This window comes from Ctenopharyngodon idella, chromosome 17 (genome assembly GCF_019924925.1).
Source record: "Ctenopharyngodon idella isolate HZGC_01 chromosome 17, HZGC01, whole genome shotgun sequence".
Classification (NCBI taxonomy): Eukaryota; Metazoa; Chordata; class Actinopteri; order Cypriniformes; family Xenocyprididae; genus Ctenopharyngodon; species Ctenopharyngodon idella.
In genome coordinates, this window is record NC_067236.1 from 19,606,198 (window position 1) to 19,623,306 (window position 17,109).

Here is a 17,109-nt window from a genome sequence, read left to right on the forward strand (position 1 = left end):
TTTTAGTTTATCTATTTATTTCTATATTTTTTACATGTTTTTTTTATTTATTTACATTCTAATTATTTATTTACTATTTTATGTTTATTTACTTCTTTTCTTCTCAAATGGTGTGATTGTAGCTTTTTGGAGCTGGTTGGTTTGGCTCAAGGCCTTTTTGAAATACCTTTGATGGAAATTATGAAATTCTGGCGGTCACTGTTGTGATTCTATAGAAAAAAAAACTGCTCTTATTAGATGATCACATGGTCACAGCGCAACTGAAATATTTGCTCTCTCTATTCTGCCGTTGTCTTTCACAGCTGGAAAACCTGATGCTGGATAAAGACGGTCACATAAAGATCACTGACTTCGGCTTGTGTAAGGAGGGCATCACAGACGGAGCCACTATGAAGACCTTCTGTGGGACTCCAGAGTATCTGGCCCCTGAGGTGAGACCAACCACATGATCAAACCATTCACAGAACCCATTATGCTGATCTGAAGAGCCTGTAATCAAACATCAAGAACCTTTTGAATCTCCAATGCAGGGATTCACAAAACAAATCGTATTTTGCATATTTTAAGTCTATTTATAAACACTGGCAAAATAACATATTTTCATTGGCAAAATAGAGGAAAAACAGACATTGTTGTATCTAAAATGTAAGTCAACTAATAGCCTAATAATATCGAATTTGCGAACGTGCTGATATTCAGGAAAACAGCACTTTTGCTCGTGTGATATTGCTTAGAAATATTAAAAACAAGAACTTATACAGAGACTTTTTTTTGCACCATATCTTGGTTTTTGGAAGCATTTTTATTAATTTTGGTGGCATTTTTGCCCCAGGCGCATAGCAAAGGCCGCTACTGCAGGTATGACATGTGGCAGCTCAAGGGTGTGTGTGTGTGTGTGTGTGTTTTGGAGAAGGGCTGCCCATGTTGACACAGTTGCGGCCACGTTGTTTTTAGCCCACCATTTTGGAATCTGCTGGGAAAGGGGCTTGGCAGAGTTGCGGGAAACGTGAGCGTCCCGGTGCAGTCAGACGGGCCACCAGCGCTCCAGCTGACGCCCACAGCTGCCCCACATCATATCATGGGACAACAACACCCTGACTGGGGCTTTCCTCTGCCCTCTTGTGGGGGCTGCGTGTGTGCATGTGTGGATTGGCTATAAATGGTGCGTTTATTGTTCTAAAAATGTTTAGGGTTCAGGGTTAGTATATAGTAACTAGTTTTATTTAAAAGTCTATGCTCTCATTTTGACTCATAATGTTTGAATATGTTACTCTCCGAGACAGAGCAGAGTTCCCAAACTAAAATAGCAAGAGGTTTGTGAGTTTATAAAAAGCTGATAATTAGTTAAATCATAAAAATGTAAAATAACTCAATAATGTAACTTATTTCAGTTAAATAACATAAAAAAATAATAATAATATTTTAAATTGTTGTTAAATGTTACAAATATTTTTCGAAGTAAAAATATTTTTACTTGATTTATTACAATTTTATATTTTAATTAACTTGAGAAAACCATGATTGTGATCATTTAATAATAATAATAATAATTTGTTGTTAAATGTTATAATGTGTTAAATTATTTAAATGTCTTAGTCTCAGGTGTACTTTATTTTAAAATTATTTATTACAATTTTCATTTTAATTAACTTGAAAACATCATTTTTGTGATCATTTAATAATTATAATAATAAATAATAATAATAATAAATTGGTTTAGATGACAAAAAAATTTGTGAATCCCTGAAGAAAAGGAATAACTCGTTAATTCTGTCATCATTTACAGCTCATATACATGTATTTTTTCTGTTAAGCACAAAAGGAAATGTTTATCAGTATCTCTTCTATAAAAACCGCAAAATGACTAAATAAGCAGCTTGAAGGCGTCACAACAGTTGCCCATATGACTTATGCGCAATATTAGTTTTCTGAAGTCATACGGTATCTTTGTGTTTGTGTTTGCATCAGTGTGAATAAGAATCACAAGATTTTTGAGGAAATAAGTACTTAAATTTCATTTCTGTTCCTCATAGACAGTCTTTTGTAGTTTTTTGTAGCTCCACAGCACTGTTAAACATCTGTACATCCACTGAAACAGAGTCATACAGGTTTGGAACATCATGATGACAGAATGATGATTGCTCTGTTAGACGCCCTCATACGAGACGTCCAGGAACCCGTGTCACCTTTCTCTCCTCGTCCCGGCAACTTCAGTTCAATCCCCATGTTGACATGACAACACGGCCCAGCACGGGACACTTCGGGGGGTGTTGCCATGGAGACGGGTGGCCTCTCTGGAGTTGGGCCCAGGCCGTGTTACAGGTTGTTCCGCTGTAAACAATGACCTTGTTGTGCGTGTGGAGCTCTGGAATGCTGTTACGTCTGGAAATATTCCACCAGCCCAGAGAGAGAAAAGTGAGGGAGGGATGAGAGAATTCGGAAGAAAACAGGTGGAAGTGTTTTAAATGCACAACGACACATGGAAAAATTGATGTTTTGTGTGCTTTACAGAGCAGTGGCTCTCAACCAGGATCCACTAGGGGGCCAAAGATGGCTTAAAATAATTTAAATAAAACAAATATGTTTTAGAATAAGGTAAAACATGTTACCTCAAAAAAGCAAGCAGCAATTATTGTGGTCAATCACAATAATGGCATAATGAGTCATGCCAGCATGGCTGGAACATCAGAGCAACTGCAACAATGAGTGGTTAAAGACATTTTTAGTTTATTTTAGTCAAAATGGCTGAAAAATCACAAATACAATCAGTAGTAATACAATTTAATTGCTTATAATTTTTGACCAATAGGTGGCACTGTTATCAAATTATTAGAGTCAGTGTGAGGTAGTGTTGTCAAAAGTACTGACTTCGATACCAAGTCGGTACTGAAATTTTAAAAATGTGACGCTTTAAGCGCTGTTGAGCGGATTCGTAAACGCCTCTGATTGGCCGTTGTGTTCACGCGCTCAACAGATATGTCTGTGATTGGCTACAACGATCAACGCACGGGAGCGTTTAAATTTGAAAGCGTTCTAAAAGCGGGAGCGTTTGCAAGCAGGCGGACCTGTCTGCGTGTGTATCTGTGTAAGCACTCGGTGAAGAGCATCACAGATGAGTATTTACAACATGTTTTTGAAGTGTTGATCATTGTAGCCAATCACAAACATATCTGATGAACATGTGAACACAATAGCCAGTCAGAGGTGTTTATGAATCAATCCGCTCAACAGCGTTCAAAGCGTCACATTTTTAAAATTTCAGTGCCGAAGTCTTTACTTTTGACAGCACTAGTGTGAGGTGACAATGACACATACAAAGTTTGGTGTCAATCTGCCAAAGCGTTGCAGCCTCAGAATCAGCTTGGCATCATGTCAACAATTTCGTTGATGCGTTATTCGAGAACAGTTTGGTCAATCGAAAAGATTTTGGTTACTTTTTGCCGGCATGTTCTGAAGATGATCTGAGCCAATTTTGGCGAAAATCAGACCAATGGTCTAGGAGGAGTTTGAAAAAGTTTTTTTTTAGAAAAAGTCAAAATGGCGGACAGCCTGTTCAACTGAATATAGCATAATTGTTATCATTGTTCTCGATATGACTCAAGGAATCTATAAAGACCAGTTTCATTAAAACAGACAAAATTATTTAAAAGCTATTAGCATTTTTAAAAATTTCCTTATAATTTTTGACCAGAAGGTGGCGCTGTTCCGAAACTTTTTGAGTAACTTCGGAGCATGTTCCTGATGACACATACCAAGATTTTCGTAACAATATGCTAATGTGTATGTAATTTACAGCATTTTACGACAAAATTTAAAATGGCCGACGCCCAAAATGGCCAATAGAGGCAACTTCTGTAAAAAAAAAAAAAAACGTTCAGATGTTAAAAGCAAAAATAACCTTTTTTCATATCTCTTGGCCAGTAGATGGTGCTGTGCCAGAATGCTGCATGTAGATTCAGGTCATGCTTGTGATGACATGTACCAAGTTTCTTCTCGAGAACCTAAACCTATAGCCTTGCATCTAATTTGACGTGTTCTTTGTCGAATTTGTTTACGCGTTATTCCAGAATGGTTGGGTTTATGATGTTGAAGATGATCTGAGTCAATTTTGGTGAAAATCAGACAAACATCAGAGTAATTGCAACAATGAGTGGTTAAATACATTTTTAGTTTATTTTAGTCAAAATGGCAGAAAAATCACAAATACAAACACTAGTAATACGTTTTATTTGCTTATCACTTTTGACCAATAGGTGGCACTGTTATCAAATTATTATGGTGTGGTCAGTGTGAGGTGAAAATGACACCAAATTTAAAGTTTGGAGTCAATATGCCAAAGCGTTGCAGAGTTACAGCCTCAGAATCAGTTTGGCATCTTGCCAACAATTTCGTTGATGCTTATTCGAGAACGTTTTGGTCAATTGAAAAGCTTTTGGTTACTTTTTGGCGGAATGTTCTGAAGATGATCTGAGCCAATTTTGGTAAAAATCAGACCAATGGTCTAGGATGAGTTTGAAAAAGTTTTTTTTTTTTAAATTCAAAATGGCGGACAGCCTGTTCGACTAAATATAGCATAATTGGTATCATTGTTCTCGATATGACTCAAGGAATCTATAAAGACCAGAGTTTCATTAAAATAGACAAAATTGTTTAAAAGCTATTAGCATTTTTTAAAATTTCCTTATAATTTTTGACCAGAAGGTGGCACTGTTGCGAAACTTATGGCCCCGATGACATATACCGAGATTTCGTAACGATATGCTAATGTGTGTATAATTTACAGCATTTTACGACAAAATTAGAAATGGCTGACGCCCAAAATGCCCAACTTCCATAAGAAGTTATAAGCAAAAATAGCCATTTTCCATATCTCTTGACCAGTAGATGGCGCTGTGCCAGAATGCTGCATGTAGCCTCAGGTCATGCTTGTGATGACATGTACCAAGATTCGTCTCGAGAACCTAAAGCGTTGTGGAGATATAGCCTTGCATCTAATTTGATGTGTTCTTCATCGAATTTGTTTATGCGCAATTTTGGTGAAAATCAGGCAGGACGAGTTCAAAAAAGTAGGTTTTTTGGTAAATTCAAAATGGTGGGGATATTTTCATGATGGAAAATAATGTCATATGGTGGATTTGAATCGTCTTCAGCCAAGGAATTGAGGAAAAAAATTATAATTTTAGAATTGAATTTTGAAGAATTTAGTTTCTAGCCCTAATGGTTCAAAAGTTATTTACATAAACGCGAGTGCAACTTTGGACAGTTGGTGGCGCTAGAGGGATTGAGTTAGAGACTCCAAAATCGGTGTGGTTAATGTTCAGACTGTCCTCTATCTGTGTGCCAAATTTCACAACTTTTTACCATACGGTTCAATGGGCTGCCTCAATTTCACTTTCAAAGTACTTTATTGTCATGATTGTTTTACACACAAGTAGTGACAGAAAAAAAGGTGTTAATGCAGTTAATCCAGTAATGTTAATCTAATAACTTAAATATTGTGATTATAACGGTGAGATGTTATGACCAGGGTTATTATAGATAACTAAAACCATAGAAAACCTAGTTCCTTGAAATAAAATAAACTTTAACTGAAATAATATACTTATTTTATTTCAGCTAATTGCCATTTCTCAATTTCATTTAGTTTAACTTGAAGTCCTTAAATAACTAAAACTAAAACTGAAATAAAAATTAATAAAAACTATATAGACGTATAAAAAAAATTAAAAATAATAAATATTGATAGCACTATCTCAAGTTAGGACTGGCGCTGTGTGAGTGAAGTTTACTCTACATTGCTGGTCATGTCATGGAAATAGCGACTGGTTCACGTCAGCGCAGTGCCGCTGGGATGTGTTTACTGCTGTTTACACAGTCCGTCTGAAGACGTGGGTCTCCTCGGGCTCGGCGGCGGCTCCTGGGCTCCTGGCAGCTTCACAGCTGTGCTGTTCTTCTACATATATGGGGCAGCTGCAGGCCCAGCTGTCTCTCTCCGTGAGTCACATGACAGCGGCGCTGGAAATAGACAGCGGTCAGTAATTCTAGCAGCTCCGTGGCTTCACCTTTCCACTGACCGCACGGACTGAGTCATTCTCTCCCCGTGACCCGCGGTCGGGGTTTCGGTAACACTCAGTGGGAGCTGTTACACACGCAAACACACCGGCACCATCAGCTCTCGGTTATCACACTGTTCTTATTTAAGGAGGACCTGTTATTCCCTTTTATAATGTCTTGATTGTGTTTTTGGGCTCTACTAGAACAGGTTTTTATGCTTGAATGTTGATTATTTTCCTCATATTCTCCATTGTTCAGCTCCGTCTGTCAGTAACGCTCTGTTTAGTTCCTATCTCTATGAAGCCGCTCCTTCTGAAAAGCACAATGTGCTCTGATTGGTCGGCTGGAGCAGTGTGTTGTGATTGGTGTTTGGGAAATGCCCCGCCCCTTACCGTAACCTCCAGTTTCAACACACTACTAACTAACTCAACCAGGCCCCGCCCCTTTATTCTGCGTATAAATTATTTAAATGAGGAATATTGTGAAGAAAACTCAAGACTACAATGGAGGCGTTTCAGGGAGTTCAGAAACAGTGAGTGTGTGAGTGAGTGTGTGATGGGTAGGTTTAGGGATAGGGGAGAGAATATACAGTTTGTACACCCATAAAACATGAAAACTCAACGTGTGTGTGTGTGTGTGTGCAGGTGCTGGAGGACAATGACTACGGCCGTGCAGTGGACTGGTGGGGTTTGGGAGTGGTGATGTATGAGATGATGTGTGGCCGTCTGCCCTTCTATAACCAGGATCACGAGCGTCTGTTTGAGCTCATCCTGATGGAGGACATCCGCTTCCCTCGCACACTCGCTCCGGAGGGAAAATCGCTGCTGTCCGGCCTGCTCAAGAAAGACCCCAAGCAACGGTCGGTGTCATCACGTACTGCCATACTGCTCTTCATACTGTATCCCAGCATGCAAAGCACACTTACTGATATTTAGCATGTCAAGTGTTTCTGGTGTCAGTAATGGAGTGTGTGTGTGTGTGTGTTTTTAGGTTAGGTGGTGGTCCTGATGATGCTAAAGAGATAATGCAGCACAAATTCTTCACTGGAATTGAGTGGCAAGATGTTTACGAGAAGAAGGTAAAAACACACGTATGATCACATCTCATATAAGGAGAAGCACAGCAAACACACACACACGATCATATCTCAGAGAGATCACCAAACTCACGTTCAGTAGATCAGGGCTTTTCAGTCTTTTAGATGCCATGAACCCCCAAATATGATCATCCTCGTGTGAAGGACCCCATCCTAAAATTTAAAAGGCATCTATCTTTTATAAACACCCGAATTTATACACTGAAAAATGAATATTATAAATCTAAAATTAGTTTCTATTAAGTTTTGTTATTATATATATGTATTCTTTTACTATGGTAATGTACTGTTAAATGCATTATTTATTTATTTATTTAAATTGAATCTAATTTTATTTCTTTTTTTTTTTTTATATTAATCGATTTTTGTATTTATTTTAATCTGTTTTAATCTATTTATTAGATTAATAACTAACTAATGTTTTATTTGAATCACATTTTTATTTATTTATTAAAAATAAATTATATTTGTATTATGGAAAAATTAATATAAATAAAGTAGAATGTTAAATGCATTATTTATTTATTTATTTAAATTTAATCTAATTTTTATTTCTTTTTTATATTAATCGATTTTGTTAAATGCATTATTTACTTATTTATTTATTTAAATTGAATCTAATTTTTATTTATTTTTTTATTTATATTAATCGATTTTTGTATTTATTTTAATCTAATTTAATCTATTTATTAGATTAATAACTAATGTTTTATTTTAATCAAATATTTATTTATTAAAAATAAATTATATTTGTATTATGGAAAAATTTATATAAATAAATAAATTATAAATATATGCTACGTTATTTTATATTTTTTCTACTCCCTATAGTAATGTACTTTTAAATGTATTATTTATTCATTTATTTAATTTTAATCAATTTATTTATTAATTTATATTAATCTAATTTTTATTTATTTATTTTAATCTAATTTAATCTATTTAATACATTAATAACTAATTTTTTTTTTTAATCACAATTTTATTTATTTATTAAAAAAATAAATTATATCCTACAATTATTTTTGCATTTATAGGAGTTTCCCTTCAGGAGTTTTTAAATAAATCATGCAACTTGATTTACTAAGGTTTGCGCTAGTTAATTTACTGGTGTTTGTGCCATTATTCAACACCCCAAAAAACATCTAAACCCATTTGCGCCTGTCATGACATTGCAGTTAATGCTATTTCACATTTAAGTAAATGTGTCACTTGCCATTTCTCTGCAGTTATTTGTGAAATTTACTAGCAATTTCTGAGTGAAAATCCCACAGCAGTTTTTCAGTGTAGTGAAGTAGAATGGCTGTAAAATGGTTGATCAGGATTGTCTAACAGTCTCTCTCTGTTCCTCAGCTGATTCCTCCGTTCAAACCACAAGTGTCCTCAGAAACAGACACCAGATATTTTGATGAAGAGTTCACAGGACAGACCATCACCATCACACCACCTGGACAAGGTACCGCCGTCACAAACACCTGGAATATTAGGCTGCTGTCACTTTAAGACAAAATGCACAGATACAAAATACTGGTTTAAAAGAACAGGTCTCATGTGCTCACCTATTTTCGTGAAGTTCTGAGTTTTCGTTTAGGATTTATAGGCTTTTTCAGTATATTTTGCCACGCCCCTTTTCTAAATGACCCTGTTATAGCTACCCAAAGGGTAAAGTTCAACTTTTTTTGATAATTATTAATCTAGAGAGTCCAGAGAATTGTACTGCACTGGTTTGGTTCCGATCGGGCGAAAAACCTAGGATTAGTTCGCAAAAATAGTTTTTTTACATAATTGTTAATATTTAATGAACGATTCGATTAACAGCATTGGTTCTTGAGGCAAAGTTGTTCAGCATGAGGAGATCTATCAAATGATGCATATTGTGTGGATGTGTGAAACACCATGTGGTTACAGAGGTGTAAAACTCTTTAGCGCCAACTAGTGGCCGATTTCTTTCAAAATTCTTACGGACCATGAGTCAAACATGCCCACTGAGTTTCATTCCAATCGGCCTCTATTAACCTTGTCTAATAGGTGCACAAACTTCATTGGCTGATGGCGGCCATGTTTTTTGAGATACGCCAATGTCTCATAGTCTATCATGCCCCCTTGGACCAAGACACTGCATGCCAATTTTCAAGTCAATTGGACTAACGGTTGCGGAGTTACAGCTGTTTTAATGGTTTTTTTTTTCATGTTATAGCACCACCAAGTGTCCAATCGCTACGATTTTTTTACTGTGACCACAGATTGAGCCCATACACAAGTATACCAAGTTTGGTGAAAATATCTCGTTCCGTTCAAGAGTTACAGCCATTTTAGTAAAAGTGGCCACGCCCATTTTGAACGTTTTGGCGCCCCTTAGCGACCGTGAATCAAAATTGCAACTTTTTTTTGATAACTTTGGATATTCATTCTCCAGAGAACATTTCTGCACTGGTTTGGTTCCGATCTGGCGGAAAAACCTAGGACTAGTTTGACTAGGTTTTGGACAAAATTCAAAATGGCGGAAAATTTTTCCAGGCGCAAATGAAATCGGAGATATACGTTTTGTTCGTTTCCAAAGATACAAGGCACTTGAGTCCAAGACAAACTGTCTAGGTAGGGGTTATGAGCAGTTTAGCGTTTTTGATCGCTGTAGCGCCACCTGTTGGCCAATCAGTCTCTCCCCAAATTGAGACCTATCATCTGACCAAGTTTCGAGTCTCTAGGTAACTTAACAAGTGTTACTGAACTGCTCACAATTACTTTCATGCCAACTTTAGTTATAAAAGAAGCATATTAAAAAATGTAAAGGGGAAATAAGCATTTATGACTGTGTCTATCTTGTAAACAGAGGATGGTATGGAGCCGTTCGACAGCGAGAGGAGGCCACATTTCCCACAGTTCTCCTACTCCGCCAGTGGAATGGCATGAAAGCGTCCCGATATCTGCCTCTGCTCCAGCATTTCCAACACTTTAGGTAGACGTTTCCCCTTCCTCTGACGGACGCAGCATCACACGAGCTTCACAGAAGCTGCTCTGAGATCAGCGTGAAGGGAGATGTTTACCAGCACGTCTGGATCTGTGATGTTTGTCCTGAAACTAGTTTCTCTTTGCTTCTGTGGCCTTTGATTTCATGATGTTTTCTGAGGATATGAGAGGGAACACTGAAACATGTTTCCACTCGAACTGCCAAATTAATGTCCATTAATATAGCATTGAAAGAAATGGATTGTACAGCACATCTTTAGTCTAGTATTGAAGTATTAAAACTAACCTCATGCCAAATATTATTTTATTTCCATTCAAAAACACCATTTATATGAATCGACCAATTGAAATGAATGAAAAAGCAGCTTGTATAAATGTATAGACTGAATTGAACTGTGTCTCGACCCCTAAAGAATTTTTGGTCTAAATTTCACTTGCATGGAATGTGCAATATAGTAGAAATGTAGATAAATTATTATTTTATTTCATTTTTTTAATTACTTATTAAAATGACTGAATTCCACAAAACTAGAAATTAACTTATTAAAAACCACCACCATCAATATAGCAAAGGAGTGAAATCTGAACATGTCTGGATCATATTTCAAATCCTAAAATCAAAAGCGAGAAATAAACAATTATATTTTTCTTTAAGAAAATAAAGCCTGAGTTTAGGGCCAAAAATGACGGTATTAAGGCCCGTTCACACCAAGAACGATACCTACGCCGTAGACGGGACGCGTCAAAATATATTTGCGTTCAGCTCCAACGAACGATAACGGTCTGTTTTTTGTAAGCTCACACGCTGCGGTTTTAAAGTGTGTACAACATGTTTTTGCTGATATTGTTGCACTTACACGGCTTTAATCAGCAGATGTCCTCAGCGTGATATGTTTCGAGTGAATAGCTAGCGTAATCGATCTAATCTAACAGTGACGAAATCAATATAGTGGAATCAAAACAACGCCTTTCACTGCATCTTTTTCACTGCAACTTCAAAGGAAGCAAGACAATGCTGTAGTTAAAATTAGCGCTGGATACCTGAGGTAATTTTATATTACACTGTTTGCTAGCCTAGCATTATGATCTCATTTTTTGAGTTGTCAAACCGCGGTGGTTTTTCACTTTTCCACAATATCGTCCGCCATTTTAAATTCGCGAGACGTTGAATTAGAATGGATTCTGATTGGCTGTCAGTGTTTTATCGTTCAACCGTTCTGAAAGTGATCCCAATGATCGTTATCATTATAGCTGTGGTGTGGACAGTGCCATTCTTTTATATTTAGAACGATTTTTAGAACTATATCTTTATCGTTATCTTTATAGTTATCGTTCTTGGTGTGAACGGGCCTTTACGATTCAAATGTATCCATGAGAATGAGGAATTATACAATTTAAATGTGTCACCAAAATAATTCTTAATTTATTATATGATGCAATTTTATACAATTGAATCATTACAATATCTGTTTGATGATAAATAAATTATTTTGTGTTTCATAACTGTTTTACCATATAAATACTGCATAAAAGCCATTACTTAGACACAATACATTTCAAATGTTATAGAGGATGTTACTGGGGCATGTTGTCACAAAAGGTCAACGCAGAAATTGGCTATAAAAATTAATCCATCCTGAAAAATGTATGATTTAAATCCTATAATTTCTTCTTTTATGTGAGCCTGACATGTTTTGATGGGTTTCAGTGTCTCGTATTAAGGAGCTTTTTGTATTCTCCATCTCATCAATCCTCTTCCTGTTTTATTTTCTGTGTTTTCCATGTTCTGTTGCGTGTGTTTTTATCCCAGTGTGTTGCACAGCCTCGGCGAGGTACTTTAGCGACTGATGAACAATTACAATCCAAGGGACCATCTAAACCTTCTAACTGTTTAAAATGACTTTGTGTTTTAGCTTGGATTCGTTTATTAGTTAAATATTAACAACTAGAAAGGACTTATGTGATTTACTGTGTGCTCCACACACACACACCATGCAAAACAGATTCATTTTGTGCATTAAAAGTGTATTGTACAACTTATTTAAAGCAACATTTCTACACATTGGTGTAAATATAACGAAACTGTTTTGAAGCACTTGTGATTTAACTCACAACCACACGTGTGAGAATCTGTTGGCTGGTTATGTGTGTTTTAAACATTATTATTATTATTATTATTGTGAAATGCTCTGATCATTGTTGATGGTATGTGTAATAATCACACACACAGATGTTGGTCAGCATACGTAAATGAATGTAAAGGCCTTTCCTCTCTTTTCACCTTATTACCTTATTATATATATGCAAAACAATTGTTTCCTATTTTTTTAGATCTGATGTTTCATATGAATTATGCTTTTTCATACAGTCCTCTGATCTTTTTTTTAAATGGGAAGATATTTTACTTTTATATCCTTTAATTTTGTTGTCTTTTTTAATACGTAAACTAAAGAACACCAGCTTTAGGATACAAATAATAATTTGTATACATTGTTCAGCTGTTTTTATGATTTAGACTTTTTTTCCATTGAATTGATCAAATAAACTTTTGGCTAAATTGTACTGGTTGATTATTTCACAGTATTTCACACCTCTTCTATACATCTGTGTTCTTCCAAGTAAAAATTAAATTTACAGTTAATTAAACATTGGTAACCCTGAGGTTTGATGTTTTGGTAACACTTTACAATAAGGTTTCATTAAAGGGAACTTTTTTTGTTCAAAATTAACAAAACTTAAATAATATCACCAATTCTTCTTCCAAAAAGTATTTTTGTCTTACGCTGATTCACTGTGGTAAGCTTATTATAAGTGTTTACAATTTAGACCTGACGGGATGGTTTTCGCGGGAAATTGCGTACATTCATCATATCCGTAAATAGAAGCTGATTCTCATTTCGAAGGCTGCGTCCTCAGGAGGTCGCATTTGAAGGCTGCATACGTCATCGAGGCGGTCTCATTTAAGAAAAGTAGCCGTTAGATTGCAAAGTAAGAAATAAATTACAGTATTTTACACTTAACGAAGAATAACAGTCAATACTTTTCTTAAATAATGCTGCGTTCCAGACGAGGTTGGAAATACCCCAAGTTAAATGTCCTGCTTCAGACCTATCACAATACGTCACGTTCACATGTTGACCACACGACATGACGCACGACATCGCCATGACACCATGAGAGCATATCTGTGTCAATTATGGCAAAATAAAAATAACATAAATAGCTTTGAAAACAGCTGATGAAAAGCGAACGTAACATTACATTAACGTATTATCTAATGTTAAAGTTTGTTTTTACATTCATATTCATTGGAAACGAGACGCGCTGACATCTTGGAAGTGACATAAAATGACGCTCTCGCTGAGGTCGGGATTGATCGATGTTCCGAGTTCACACGCCGAATATCCGACTTTGAATGGCGTTCCAGACGTTATTTCCTAGAAAGAGGTAGGAAAAATCCGTCTGGAAGCAGCATTAGACCTGACGGGATGGTTTTCGCGGGAAATTTCGTACATTCATCGCTCGCCCGTGCGTGTCTCGTCATATCCGTAACTGCCTCCTCAGGAGGTCGCATTTGAAGGCTGCACACAACATCGAGGCGGTCTCATTTAAGAAAAGTAACTGTTAGATTGCAAAGTAAGAAAGAAATTACAGTACTTTACACTTCATGAGGAATAACAGTCAATTTGATTACGGTTACTTTTCTTAAATAAGACATCCTTGATCACATATGCAGCCTTAAAATGCGACCTCAGACGCAGCCTCCGAACAGTTGCTCCGCCTACTTTGACGCGTGTCTGTTGTGGGAGTGGCAGAGATTAGAACTGAGGGATTTGAAGGCTGCATCCGAAAACCTAGGCAGCTGACTTGATGCCTCGATGCCTTATCAGGCAATGACTTGTAAGGCAGCGTTTGTGCTTGAAGGCGCCTCATGAAACTGATTTCGGACAGACTTCTGAGGCAGCGTAACAGTTTAATGATCTACAGCAAAATAGCGCGAGCTTTGGTGAGAACTAAACAAATATGTAATTACTACAGTACTAATTTCTCAATAGAAATGACATCAAAATTGGAAAATGTTGGTTAGAAATGTACATTTACACGCAACTTTCGGACGCCATCTTTATTTTTCTAGCTCAACTGTCACGAAAAGAATGCATTGGATTGTGGGATATCAAAGGCAGCGAAGAATACATCTATGCTGCCTTCCAAAATCGATCAGATGAAGGTATCTCAGGAAACAGGAAGTGAAGCTAACATTGGATTCGGGCGTGCCTTGATGCCTTCCTACCTTGAAATGTGTCCTCCGAAGGCAGCATTTTCTAGTTTTCGGACGCAGACGAAATGTAAAAGCAACGTGGAGATGATGGCGTTTTATTACTCAACAGGTGAGCAAGGTATTTTATTGAACAGATAAATTGCCATAGTGTTCGCGACAAATTCATCCGCACAGTCACGCAGAGCCGAAGCACAACCAAAACAATGTTCCTCCGCAAGATGTTTTCTGCAGTTTTTAGCCGCTAGAGGGCCAAAAGTTACATAGTGTACTTAATAATTTGATTAAATAACATTGAACTTTATTAAACTTTTTAAATATGAATAAATACAACTTCATTGTTAGCCCAAGTCCATTAAATAATATTAACAGATGCACATATAATGTATTAGTAAATGTTGAAATCAATATGGAATAAGATTAATGATAAGAGAAATGCTTCAGAAGTAACCTTTCTATTTTTGTCATCGCATAAATTATTTTGTTTCAAAACTGTTTTACCATTTAAACTGACTTTGAAAAATAAACCCATCCTGACAAGTATTGATTGGAGTATGAAGTGTGACAACTAGCCCCGGTGTCTCCGTGCAGTTGGTCAGATGTGTTGTTCTGAAGCAGATGGTGGAGTCTGTGGGCCAGATGTTGGTTACAAACCCTCACAGCTGGATGGAGTGTAGGACAAAACCCAGAGGAAACGGACCGGCCGCGGCTCACGCACGACATGCTGCAAGACTGCAAAAATATCTCACCTACAATTCAACAGAAAACAGGCGTCAGCTGTTTCTCCCACAATTACCTGCTTCACAGAGACCTTCCCCACTGCAACACAATTAAACATCAGGACAGTTTTCCCACAAGCTACTCATGTTTATTTTCAACACTGACGATTAAAGCATCTGTGCTTTACAGCTCCAGACTAATGCACAACATTTACATGATCTTATATGAAGGTTCTTACAAATGATAACAGAAAATAATGTTTTGTTTGTAAATGACTTAGTCATGATGAGGTCAGAATCAGCTTCTTCACTTCATAATGAGTACTGAATGTCATGATTTTCAACTAAAAGTAAAACTAAATTTCCTCAGGTTTTCCAAGACAGTGTGAATCCTGATTCTTCAGTGAAACACATGGTTGTTGAGGGTCAGTAAAATAAGTTTTTTTTATTATTTTTTTTTTATTTAACTTTGATTTCAAATGATTTTAAGTTATCTTGAGGCCCCCTAGTTGTCACTTCTGGTTGAGAACAACTGAAGCATGTTTTTTGTTTCTTGGTCTGAAAATGACTTCAGATCAGATGATCTTCCTGTGGCGTACAGCGCCATCTAGCGGAGAACAAACGCAACGGAACATTAGAATATGGGTTAATTTTTCTCAGTTCTGCAAAGAATGGAAGCACATTTCCAACGCATAAGAAAAAAAAAAATGCTTTTGTAAATAAAAATTATGACATACTAAGTCCTATTTGTGAGATGGAAAGTCAAAATGATGAGTTTAAAACTCAGAATTATGACAGAAAGTCACGGACTTTGTCTTAGTGTATCATAATTTCGACTTTTTATATCAATTATGACAAAAAAAAGTGAAAATTATGACTTGGTATGTCATTATTATGACTTATTATTTGATTTTTATGTCATAATTTTGACTTTTTATGTCATATGTCATAATAATGAATTCATAATTGTGTCAAAATTGCAATCTACCACAGCACAATTTTCCCCTGGGGTGGAAATGGGCTTCCATAATAATGATTATGACTCATGTGAAATGATCCCTTTACTGTATATTTGGATTATTGTGGATTTGTTTAATGTAAAATAAAGGTTAAAGCGTCAAATTACCACGTTTTATCTAATGTCGTCAAATCGATTAATTGCGATTAATCGCATCTAACATAAAAATGTGTAAGTATATATGTGTGTGTATATGTATGTATGTATATATATATATATATAGTGCCGTCAAGTGATTAATCGCGATTAATTGTATTCAAAATAAAAGTTTGTTTATATGTGTGTACTGTGTATATTTAATATGTATATATAAAAACTCAAACATACATGTATATATTTGAGAAATATTGTGTATATATATTTATATATATATCATGTCTGTGTGTGTTTTTTTTTGTTAAATTTATACATGCATGTGTGTGTATTTGTGTGTGTGTGTGTATATATATATATATATTTACATATTAAATATACACAGTACACACATATTATGTAAACAAACTTATTTTGGATACAATTAATCGCTTGACAGCACTATATATATTTATACACACACTTTGTGGTTGTCATACGTTAAAACTAGTGCTGTCAAATCGCGATTAATCGCGTATATGTATGTGTGTGTGTGTGTGTCACAATACTTTATATGTTTATTTTAGCACGAATCTTATCTAAAAACACTTGCTTCCACTTATTTTCTTATCGAATGCAATGACATTTACACATTTTAAGTGTGACTTTAGTGTCCAGATAGCCTACTATTTGTGCTATAGAATGCTACATTAACCTCTGTATGTAACTATGCAACAAAAGCATTTGAACAATATAATCGCGTACAGAGGCTTTTATGTTGTAATCCAGTAATTAAAGGTGGATCTAGTTTTTCTGGCTCGAGTTTCAGGTGGAGGCGCTGCGGCGGCTGTGACGTCACTCACCCGCCGGCCTGACAGACTCTGACAGACTCTCGCGCGGACGGACG

General features: G+C 36.1%; 1 protein-coding gene across 1 annotated transcript in view; it reads left to right on the top strand.

Moving 5' to 3' along the window:
• Window positions 1-12,679, top strand: part of akt1 (v-akt murine thymoma viral oncogene homolog 1) — a 55,879-nt gene extending 43,200 nt beyond the window's left edge. The window contains exons 10-14 of the mRNA XM_051868325.1: window positions 303-431; window positions 6,699-6,913; window positions 7,045-7,132; window positions 8,504-8,606; window positions 9,981-12,679. Of these exons, the coding sequence (XP_051724285.1) occupies window positions 303-431; window positions 6,699-6,913; window positions 7,045-7,132; window positions 8,504-8,606; window positions 9,981-10,060 (615 nt within the window). The 3' untranslated portion in view covers window positions 10,061-12,679. The remainder of the gene's footprint in view (window positions 1-302; window positions 432-6,698; window positions 6,914-7,044; window positions 7,133-8,503; window positions 8,607-9,980) is intronic.
• Window positions 12,680-17,109: the final 4,430 nt, after the last annotated feature.